We start from the raw sequence: 12,240 nt of genomic DNA, 5'->3' as shown, positions 1-12,240 counted from the left end.
GCATTTACCACCTCTGTATACCATCCCTGTGTTCTCCCTCGTGTGTGCATGTAACGTGAATGACGCTGTAGCAAAATGAAGTGGGAAGCGTGCGCTAGTGGGGACTCCCTTGCACAAACCACGGGAAAAGTTTCAGCGCTGCTTTATCACCGTGTAGTGCCGAGAAAAACCAGGCTGGAGTATGGGAGCAAGGCATGTCTCGCACAGACCCAAACGGGTCACTCGGGACTCTCTCCTGAGCACCTTCTGTGCCAGGTTGGCCTCCTTCTTGCCTCTCCGTGGCCTTCTCTGGGGAATGGGGGGAAACAGGTGTGGGGAGAGGGAATGTCCAAGTTGACATTTCGGTCTGCCTGGCAACTTCAAGGGATTGGGACAGGTGTCCAAGCTTTGACCAGCCGTGCGGTGAGACAACTGGGCATTATGGTCGGCTAAGCCCGGGTCTTCTCCCCCGCTCTTCCACCCTAGGGCCTTGGGGAGGAGGCCTGGGGAAGGTGCCAGGTGGGTGCTGACATCATGATGGGCAGTATCGCACGGTTGAAACTCATGCAAGAGGAACCCCCCAGGGTGGGGGGCAGGAGGGGAGGGTGCCGCGTGGACAGCAGAGGATTGTGAGGCAGAATGAAGTGCCTGACACCAGGGGACAGGGTGCTGTAAGGGCACCGAGGAAAGAGCGGGCTGGAAGGCTTTCTGAAGATTGCTCAGGACCCCACCATCTAAAATGCAATTGGACAACATGATCTGGGATAATGTTATCAAGAAGGCAATGAACGGTAAAATGCTTACAAAGTTGTTGAACAGCTGTTTAGAATGAAAACTGATGCTGTGGGGGGGGGGGAGGGGGCGACGGCGATGGATCCCTTCTTGAATAATGAATAGTTGATGAAGACCTACCTCTGTAGTACTAAGGAATGCTAAGTAAGGAGTAGATTCAAGACTGTCCACGGAGGGGCTAACCGTAGGGAGTGGGGATTAGAGATCAAACATCTCCACCCCAGGTGACTGGGAAGATAAGGACCCGATTGGAAAAAGGAAACCCAAGGCAAGGGATAGACTTGAACAGGACGTCAGTTTTCGTTTGAGAAACATTAAATTTGAGGTGTGGGCAGGAGACCCAGAAGATGTTTTATAGAAAGAAATTCAGTCAGAGAAGGGTGCCTGGGCGGCTCAGTCAGTTAAGTGTCCGACTCTTGATCTCCGCTCAGGTCTTGATCTCAGGATCACGCGTTCAAGCCCTGAGTTGGGCTCCTCATTGGGCATGAAGCCTACTTAAAAAGGAAATTCAGTCGAAGAGACCAGCATTAAACATTTATATTTGGAAGTAGAAAATAGTTAAGTCTTTCCCAAAATGTGGGATACATAACACTTGTTCAAGAGATGAATTTAGGTGATACAAGGACCCTGAATTAACATCGAAGCCAGTCAGATTTCTCTCGGGAGAAGCACTTAGTTTGGCTGTCGCGGTTCTTGATAGGCCGTCTAACGGATGCGACTCTCCCACTTCCCCAGGTGTCAGGCTCAGCCTCCTGTTGGCAGCATAGTTTCACGTCCAACTGTTGTCCACTTATGGCAGTGACCCTTTACTTTTAAAATAGACATATTAAGCAGAGCCTTTGGAAATCATTAATAGTGCAGCTGGAACACACACATCACATATAGTGATTGGGGACGCAGGGGCGGCGGGGGGGGGTGGTGATGGTGGGATGCAAGTGACCAAAGTTTAGGGAGCATCTACACAAACCAAAATGGGTGAGATCGTGCAAGCAGAGTGCAGAGCTAGAAGACAAGGAGGACAAGATCAGGACTTAGGGAAATGCTATCTAAAAACTAGAGGAGGTAGAGAAACCCCAGAAAAAAATGGTCAGAGGTAGAAAACTTAGTTCTTAGGGGAGAAAAAGTCAAAGGAAGTGTGTATTTCAAGGTGTTGTCAAATGTTTAACAGGTTTATAACCAAGAAAAGTTGCCATTTACCAATTAGGACATTTGGAGGTTTCAGGGGGGTTGTAATACGCAGCTTCTAAGGGCTGAAGAATAAACTGAGTGATGAGGAGGTGGAGGAAGGAAATGCCAGTTTAGTCAAAGGTGAAAGAAAATGGAAGAGGGTGGGGCCAGTGTCTTGAAGAGAGAAGCAAGCCTGGGGATGAGCAAGTTTACAGACCAAGATTGAACAGCCAGTGGGAACAGGGGGGAAAGAAAGTAGGAAAGAAAGGAGAGGAAAGGAGGCACTGTCCTAAACATTTATGCAGATGAGAAACTACATAATGTCCAGCCTGGAAACATGGTAAATATATGCTTGAGTGTGGTCCCCCATGTGCTCTCATGATTAAGGCGATGTAATGCTCTGTGCAGAATCCTTATACATATGGCACACTGACACATTTCCATTAATCCCCAAACATGCATCTGTGGGGATGGCCTCAAATTTCCAGACCAGATCCACACCACCCCATAAGTTACCAAAGGGAAACTATTTTTTAAAGGTTTCCAGATTTTCCAGTTTCCAAAAGAAGGTGAAATACAGAGATTAAGGAGGTATAACTACCAGGAGTCACATCCAAGTCTCAAATTCAAAGACTCTGAACCCATCCCAACCAGCCTGTGGCGAGGCATCGGAAACCAGAACCTCTGCAGTTGAGCACTGAAAGCAGTGCCATCTAGTGGCAAGTATGCAGCAGGTCAAGTAAAGTTTGGGGGTATGGGCAGCTTTAGTAGAAGGTAATCGTTGCTTGTCATCTTCAGGCCATGTTTTGGCCACAAAGCATGTTCTGACCACAGAGCATGTTTCGGGTTTGCCTTTCTTAACTGCTAAAAGCCAAGGGCAGCTACCAAAAGCTAGGACTCCACAACTTTATTTTTACATCTTCCACCAAAATCTTGGGCTGTAAGAGCTTCAGTATGCGGAGTACTTCTGCAGTCAAATCTGTGCTTTACAAAATGTCTCTAGAGTCACAAGAGGCAGAGAGGGGAGAGGCCTAAGGAACAAGAGTATACCTATTCAAGCCTTTAGAATTTTGAGATGTGACACTTTTCTTAGGCTTGTTGAAATATAAATACAGGACACTTCTTAAGATTTTTCTGATGCAGGTCATGAATGAAAAACTTCAACACTGCATGGAGCTGACAGATCTAATGAGGAATCACCTGACTGAGAAGAGGGCACTCCGCCTGGAGTGGATGATCGTCATTCTGATCACCATCGAGGTAAGGATCTTTTTAAAATGAAAATGAGGGTGTCTGGCTGACTCTTGCTGGAGCGTTCAACTCAATCTCAGGGTCACGGGTCTGGGCCTAATTTTGGGTGTAGAGATTACTTAAAAAAATAAAAATTAAAAATCTAAAAAAGTAATAATGTGACATAGAAAATGATAGTGGAGAAGAACATGGCTTTGTCCTACTTACTGAGTTTATTTGGAAGTGAGGCAAGTTTCAAGTGGCTATGGCAATATTGCAAATGCACCAAGTGTGATTTTTGGAGAAGTTCCATTTTTAAAGACAGCATTTAGAGCATTCTAGCTGCAAATTTATAGGCCCTTTGCCTCAGATCTGCAGCTTGCCACATGGGAAAGACTACAGGAGCATTTTTCATTAATCACAATCTTGGAAAGTCATTTAGTTTGTACAAATGATTTGCTATGAAATTAATAAATCTCATTTTATCACCCTAAGGTAATGTTTGAATTGGGACGAGTATTTTTCCTGATCAAGTGATGGCCAAAGAAAAGCATCAGTGCAAGGGATATTAAAGTTCTGCAATCAAAAATAAATGCTCACTGTTGGGGGAATCTCTTATTTAGTAGGTATTTAATTTTTTTAATCAAAAAGTTGCAGTGATCTTTTTTAGCTCCTAAATGTATTGCTGCTTGAATAAAAACTAATGACAAATCTGGCGTTGGGGTCTTTAACTGAGAAGCTGAAAGGAAGGTATTTTTAAAGAACTGTGGAAAGCTTAGTACCTAAGAATTATCAAAGCCAAAAGGCTTAGGTTTTGGACACTACCCATCATCTTTCTCCAGGAAATCCCAATCCTAGCCCTAAGTTCCCATACAGGAACTCTGGAGTGTTGGGAGTAAATACATAAAATACAGGTTTGTGATGACCTAAGTGGAATTTTCTTCACCTACTTTGGATGACAGAATTTCAGGGTAACTGCTCATTGCCATTTCTCCTTTTCATCAATCAGTACTGTCCATCCTTTCACTACCTCCCTAGTCAGAATAGTCTTCCCACAAACACTTTTAATTTCACACATATTTTGGGGAAATGAAAAAATGCCACAAAGAACTTGACATGTATGTGCTTACCATCTTGAACTGGTAAACATTTTTTTTAATGTTTATTTTTGAGAGAGTGCAAGCAGGGTAGGGGCAGGAGAAGAGGGACAGAGCGTCTGAAGTGGGCTCTGCTGACAGCAGAGAACCCGACGTGGGGCTTGAACCCACAAACTGAACCATGAGGTCATGACCTGAGCCAAAGTCGGACCCTTAACCGACTGGGCCACCCAAGAGCCCTGATACACAACTTTTTAAATAAGCCCTTTTTATCTATCATTTTTATGCATAACCCCCAGTTGCCCCACTATGCTTCCCACCGCAATGAATTTAAATGTTCTGGGTTTTCTTCATACATTATACAGTTGACCCTTGAAAAAATGGGGGGTTAGGGGCACCAGTCCCCCACATAGCTGAAAATCCGTGTATAACTTTTGACTCCCCAAAAATTATTTTTGGCCTGTTGACCAAAAGCCTTACCAATAAGTCAGTTAACACATTTTTTCTTACATGTATTATGTACTGTAATCTTACAATAAAGCGAGCTAGAGGAAAGGCTGAAAAAAATGCATTTACATACTATACCGTATTTATGGGAAAAATCCACCTGCACAGGAGTGGAACTGCACAGTTCTCACCTGCTGTTCAGTTTATATCTCTGAACAGTGTTACTGTTCTAAATCGAGACACTTATTTTGCAACTTAACTGCTACAGTGTTTCACCAAGAGAATACATATTTATACCCTTACTGCTGGTTTTTATGTACTTCTTTGCTCTAACAGTGCAAAGGTAAACATCCTGGCTTATTTTCAGTTCACTGCAAGAGTTCTTGAGCAGCAATCTGGTAGGTTCGTTTCTCAAGGCTTCCCAAGGAACACATGGACATCGATCGTTCAGGAACAGCTTTCTAGACCTAAGTTCCATGTCAGCACTCACAGAAAACGTCCGTGCCTATGTGTACACCTGCAGTCAATGTACCAAGCCTATTCTTTCCCAGCTTCCCTTCTCACACTGTACAGAAGACATTTCTCACCCATCTTGAATCTCAGTTCCATCTACTGTATTTAAAAACCTATAAATACATTTTAAAACCCTCCGGGAAACCAACAAGAAGACAATTTGAAATATTGGCCAACAAAGCTTCCTAATTTAATAGGGATCATATAATCCCCCACCTATTAAGAAGGGCATTTCCAATAAAGTTCTACTTCAATTATCAGTATGTACTCTACTGTTTGGGTCACCTTTGTGTTAACTGTAACAATTTTAACAACAAAAACAAACATCTGGTGTCTCGTGGTCTAGACAAATTCGAACATTTCAGCTTCTATACCAGTATGCTGCAAAGATCAAAAGGATAATCAATAAGACCTTCAAGCGTAAAAATTTATTAGGTAAACATTTTGTGGGGAAAATATAACACTTTCCACAAGAAAAAGGAACAGTGTTAAGTCTGAATCGCTTACTTCTGTTTAAAGGTATCATGGTAGCCACCAACTCATTATGGTAGTACATTCCACTAGATACATTAAAGGCAGATATAACAGATTTTTAAACATCAACATTTGATTCATCAGAAACTACATTTTTCAAATACTTAAATTCATGCTAAAAGCTTCAACTTTTAAAAGTTATAGAGAAGTTTTAAAAATTATCTTAGGTGTAACGGAAGCAAGGAAGTGTTTCACGATCACAATTTCTGTAAAAACAAAATGACCAAGAAATCCTACCAGAAGACTAAAGAGAGCCTCAAGTTAACTACATTCACCAGTAGTCCTGGAAGCACTCTTCAAAATGGGATCAAATTTCTATCAGTCATGAGAGGACAGTGGTTAAGACCGACCTGCATTCGAATTCTTCACCGCCACCTGCTAGCTGGATCACCTTGGGCCGATCACTGAGTCTCTCTGGGTCTGTTTTTTTCCATCTGTAAAATGGGTTTAATAGTACCACTACCTCATAGAGTTGCTAGGAGTATTAATGGAATTAACGTATGTGAAGCCTAGAGTTTACTGTTCCTACAATCCATCTGAGCAAAAATCCCAGTATGATTCTGAGGTTAAATGGAGGTTGAAACAAATCATGAGGACTCCCTCTGAGTCCAGTTAACAGCATGAGAGACTTAAAGACAGAGGTTAGTAAACCCTGCACCTAAATGGATGAAGTGGTTCAAGTTCAATAAATACAAAGTAGTGTTTCCACTGTTCCGGATGAGTCGGCTGTTCAGCGCGAGCCCCAAAAGGCTTGGAAACTCTACACAATTCCCACGCACCAGGCAGCTACCCATAAGTATTCTGGGTGCCTCCTCAGACAACCACAGCAGTCAGAAGTAGAGATGTTCTTACATGTAAAATCAATATATTGTTGCTTGCAGAAGAAAGATTTTTTTGAGAAAACTTAACCATACTCCCCTAATGTAAATATTCCCTGGTCTTTCTACCACTTACAGCAGTTTTTTCCAAAGCGTGATGCTCAGACCAACTGCATCAGCGAACACCTGGGTGTCCATGATTTACAGATTCCTGTGTTTTGCAGTCAGAATTTCTGAGGCTGCAACTAAAATGTTTTTCACAACTCTCCAAGAGGTTCCCATGCTCACTAAACTCGGAGAACCACTAACTTAAGAGACTTCTTATCGGCTCGTGCTCAGTTTACAGATACAGACGGTCAGTAATTCACTAGCACCTCTTGCTCCGTTTAATGTACTAATGTGTCTCTTCGGGTGATTCAGTTCTCACCTTCCCCAGCCCCATCCCCTCCCCTCGCGCTCCTCTGAGCCCCGCTTTACAAACCGCGTGTGGCCCCTGCTGTGAGATGGTGGAAGATGAGCAGAGGAAGGTTTGCCAAGTGCTTCGGATGCTATTCTACTAACTTTCAATTCTGGCCATTGGTTCTGAATTGCCATTTCTGTAAGGAAGATTTAAGGTCACTAGTCCAAATTCCCTTGCCTCAGACGTTTAACAAAGCAGGATTTTGTTAAAATCTTTAAAGGCCACATTTTTTCACTCATTCTGCACAACATGAAACATAGAAGCTAAAATGTATGTGAGATTTACACATCACTATTTGAACTGAAAAACCCAAAACAAGAGATTATGTTAAGTACAAACTTGACTTTAACTTGGCTTCCACACAAGTCTTGGAAACTTGCTTACCACAACTGAATGTTGCTAACATAAAAATACGGACTCTGCTTCTTGAACTCATCACATGAAGACTTACAGAGGGCAACAAACTACCAAAAATGATGTAATTCCAGTCAAATCTAAGCCACCAGGGTGCTAATCTTTAAATTCAGAATACAGATCTTAATCTTAAAAGCCTCATGTGGTCTGGGTTCTGGTTACCTTAGAGATTTTGACTCTAAGCGCTCTGATGGCAGGGAAGATTAGTTTGAATACTTATCCTGTGGTTCACAAACTGGAATCCCCAAATTTTATGGGGCCCTTTCAGATCCTGGATTTCCCGGCACTGAGTGGTTTCCTGCAGCAGCCAGACTTTCAGTGCTAGGCTGGGAAAGGCCCGGGCAAAGCAGCCCGCTGGTTATCCTATCTTCAGGCCACATTCTAGACATTAATGTTTAGACAGACAACTTTTTCAAATGAGGACTCTGTTGCCACTCTGAAGAGCTTTAATATGGATAAACTACTGAAAACAGGAATCTCCCCTACCAAGGATCAATCATTTTCATAAAGAAAAACAAGCCAGTATCGTACAGACACACAGTTGTTATCAGGGGAAGTCGTTTTTCCCTATAAATTTCATCACTGATTTCACCTTCAAGCGTAAAAATCCCAAGTCAAATGCAACTCTATAAGCAAAAATTCAGATTCACATTTGTTTTTTAGGAAATACTTATAAATTACACTAAACGTGACACATGTTCAACGTCACCCAACTTGGCTGGGAAGCCAGTCTCAAAAGGCTACATATTATAGGACTCCATTTATGTAACATGCATGCTAAAAGGGACAAAACTGATGAAGAACCAACCCGTGGCTGCCGAGGAGGATAAGGGTGGGAGGAAGAGCAAGTGCATAAAAGGACAGCACGACAGAGTTGTCTGAAAGTGGCAGAACTGCTCTGTATCCTGACTGTGGTAGTGGTTACACAAATATTCATCTATGTTAAGTTCACAGAACTGTGCACCAAAAGAAAAACATATTCGCAAATTGCTTTAATCAGTGATTATTTGAAAAATATGGTAATGATCTTATCATAGACTGAGGTATTGTGCTGAGCTCCCCTACACACACCTTCTTACACTTACACAAACCTAGGAGATAATGATTATTCTCCCTATTTGAGTAAAACAAAAAACTGAGGCTCAGAAATAAAGGAACATGCCCAAAGCCAAACAGCTTAAGGTACAGAGCACGATACCAACCTACACTTGACTTGACTTGACTTCACCACATAGTAGCCTACACTCTCTCCCCTCTGTTCATAAATACCAACCACTCTGTCTCTTCCAATAATGCCAGAACGCTATTATTAAGTCTCCTCATTCTATTCCTAACTCAACACATTACAGACAACATGAGAATGTGCAGATGAGCAAAACATGATTCTAGAGCAGCACGGCCCAACAGAACTTTCTGCAACAACAGAAATGTTCTATATCTGTGCTGTCCAATATGGTAGCCTCTACCCACATGTGGCTAGTGTGACATTAACTTACATTGCCACATGCAGCTTATAGCTACTAATGGGACAGCACACTTCTAGAAAAATAATGTGAAAAGAACATGCACACCACAGGAAAAAGCAACTTTTCAGAACATGATGGTAACTCAAAACAATAAAACAACTCAGGGTAAATGTATAATGAAGAAGTAAAGCTAAGAAATATACAACCACCTTGGGGCGCCTGGGTGGCGCAGTCGGTTAAGCGTCCGACTTCAGCCAGGTCACCATCTCGCGGTCCGTGAGTTCGAGCCCCGCGTCGGGCTCTGGGCTGATGGCTCAGAGCCTGGAGCCTGTTTCCGATTCTGTGTCTCCCTCTCTCTGCCCCTCCCCCGTTCATGCTCTGTCTCTCTCTGTCCCAAAAATAAAAACACATTGGAAAAAAGAAAAAATTTAAAGAAATGTACAACCACCAAACGTGATGAAACTAAATCTATTTTTCAAACATTACTCACCCTTCAAGATTCAGTTTTTTGGGTTTTTTTTTTTTTCAACGTTTATTTTTCAGAGACAGAGACTGAGCACAAGCGGGAGAAGGGCAGAGAGAGAGAGACACACACAAAACCAATGCAGGCTCCAGGCTCTGAGTTGTCAGCACAGAGCCCAATGCGGGGCTCAAACTCACAAACCATGAGTTCATGACCTGAGACGAAGTTGGACGCTGAACCAACTGAGCCACCCAGGTGCCCCAAGATTCAGTTTAAATACCAATTCCATTTATACTACACCACTGCACTTTGAACACGTATAGTGTAGAACAAACTGTATAGTAAGTATATGATTGTCCTCCCCCACTGGACTGTGACCATCTTAAGAACATAGACAGTTATTGACATATACACACCAGCACCTCCCACCTATACTCAGAGGCTTTCTACAACAATAAAAAACGTTTTCTTACATTCAGTTCTAGGGGAAAAAACTGACTTCTTGGGTCCTTCAACTACAGATTCTGCAAGCATCTGAGCACCAGCAATATACAGAAAAGGAAGTTCCTGTAAAGAATTTACAGTAGGGATGGGAGATACAAGATATAGATAGACAACAAGAAAAGCAATCACGTAAGTATGTGCTTTAGGGCAGAATAGCAACTGTCAGGAGTCCTGATGGTAAAAGAAACTGGAAAGCAGTTTAAGAACAAAGTAGCCATTATCAATCCGGCAACAGCAAAGGTGTAAGATAATTTACTGTATCCCCCAATCTATTACTCAGGAAAGTCTACTGAATTTTTTTTTTAATTTTTTTTCAATGTTTGTTTATTTTTGAAAGACAGAGCATGAGGAGGGGAGGGCAGTGAGAGAAGGAGACACAGAATCTGAAGCAGGTTCCAGGCTCTAAGCGGTCAGCACAGACTCCAACACGGGTCTTGAACTCATGAACCAGGAGATCATGCCCTGACCCCCGAGTCAGATGCTTAACTGACTAAGTCACCCAGGTGCCCTGAGTCTACTGGATTTAAAAGAAATAAACCCAGGAAAGCCTTAGACATTTACCCCAGTTCACTCACACTACCAATGTCAGGGTCTCGGCTCCTTGTACCACAAAGCCAAGACCAGTCTTAGAATAAATCTTTCTAGATCCAAGTGTCCATGACAATTTCACAGCAGAAAATGGTAGAGCTTTCTTTCACACTCAAACCCTGATTTTCTTTTTTTATAACCTCTTTTAGGTCCTAGAAATGTGCTATTTGGAATAGTCAATCTCAAGACCTGTATATAGGCAGCATCTGGAGCTAACAGTAAATAAAAGTTTGAATTCATTAGATAAGTACATTTTGTCTCCTCTAAAAATCAATGGGGAAGGGGTGCTGGTGTGAGGAGTCTACAAATTCATAAAGAATCGGGCATTATCTGCAGGCCAAACTGGTTGAAAGTATTACTATTATCTAGAAGATCGCAAACTAGGAGACTAGAACACAACAGTTCTACACTGTAACTTCTTTAGATTTTTATAAATCACCAGCCAGTTTTCTCAATCAGCACACAGATTATTCATGACAAAAATCAGAGACAAATCCGTTTAGTTTTCCTAGACTGAACTGCCTTGGGCTGGTTAATTACTTAACTTCTCTGAGCCTCCCTTCTCAAATTTAAGATGGAGGGCTTGAGACTAGATGCCCTCAGAGAAAAAACTGACTTAATTAACTATGATAATTACTTACAGATTGACTTCAACAAGCCTTCTGGTTCAGTCCTAATTCACCCATCAACAGGAAAAATACAGAACTGTGGTAGTTATTAAAATATATCATAAATTCTTTGATACTCCTCCCTTCAAGACACAGAGCTTAATTCCTCCGCCCTTGGCTGTAGGCTGGACTTAACTTTCTTTTAACTAACAGCATGTGGCAGTGGTGTAGCTTCCTCCTTGCTCTAGCTAGGATCCCTCGCTCTGAGAGAAACAAATTACCACCATGTTGTGGGGACACTCAAGCAGTCTGTCGGAGAACTGAGACCCACCAACTGCCAGCATTAACCTGCCAGAGGGTGAGCCACCTTGGAAGCAAATCCTTTAGCCCAGTGAACATCTTGACTGTAACCTCATGAAAGACCCTGACCCAAAACCACCAGGCTAACCTAGTTCAGATTCCTGATGCACAGAAACCGTAAGAGACAAGCAAATATTTACTGTTTTAAGCCATGAATCTTGGGGTAATTTGTAACAGCAAGAAAACTATTCTACCAGTTTTTTTTCAAAAAGTGGCCTTAGATTCATTGGTGACTGATGAAATCAATTTAAACCACCACAATCACTTTTTAAAAAAAAGGTAGAATGGATTACATAACTCAAAATACCAAGTACTATTTCCTGATGGCTGTTTAAATTTTACATATATGTGTGTACCATCTTCAGATTGTAATCAAAAAGGTCTGAAACCCAAAAGCCGGGCACCTGAGTGGCTGTCAGTTAAGCATCTGACTTCAGTTCAGGTAACGATCTCCCAGTTCAGTTCGGTTCATGAGTTTGAGCCCCACATCTGGCTCACTGCTGTCAGCACAGAGCCCCCCGCCTTCGGAGCCTCTGTCCTCCTCTCTCTGCCCTTCCTCCACTTGCACACTCTATAAAATGAAAGAAAAGAGAAAAGAAAAGAAGAGAAGAGAAAAGAGAAGAGAAGAGAAAAGAAAACACAAAATCCAACACTAATAGCAAAACAAAAAGTTCCCTAAAGTATCAGGAATCCTTGAGGGAAAATGGTCTCAATAACAACCAACTATAAAATAAGCATTTCCTATAAACTTTATAACCAAACCAACAAAATATAAGACACTTTCAAAATACATCTTATCT

At 42.1% G+C, this 12,240-nt stretch overlaps 1 protein-coding gene across 1 annotated transcript in view; it reads left to right on the top strand.

Moving 5' to 3' along the window:
* RMND1 (required for meiotic nuclear division 1 homolog) overlaps window positions 1–3,879 on the top strand; it is a 44,147-nt gene extending 40,268 nt beyond the window's left edge. The window contains exons 11-12 of the mRNA XM_047859897.1: window positions 3,082–3,198; window positions 3,664–3,879. Of these exons, the coding sequence (XP_047715853.1) occupies window positions 3,082–3,198; window positions 3,664–3,705 (159 nt within the window). The 3' untranslated portion in view covers window positions 3,706–3,879. The remainder of the gene's footprint in view (window positions 1–3,081; window positions 3,199–3,663) is intronic.
* Window positions 3,880–12,240: the final 8,361 nt, after the last annotated feature.

This window comes from Prionailurus viverrinus, chromosome B2 (genome assembly GCF_022837055.1).
Source record: "Prionailurus viverrinus isolate Anna chromosome B2, UM_Priviv_1.0, whole genome shotgun sequence".
NCBI lineage: Eukaryota > Metazoa > Chordata > Mammalia > Carnivora > Felidae > Prionailurus > Prionailurus viverrinus.
The sequence above is the reverse complement of the archived record's forward strand: the minus strand, read 5'-3'. Positions and strand labels throughout refer to the sequence as shown.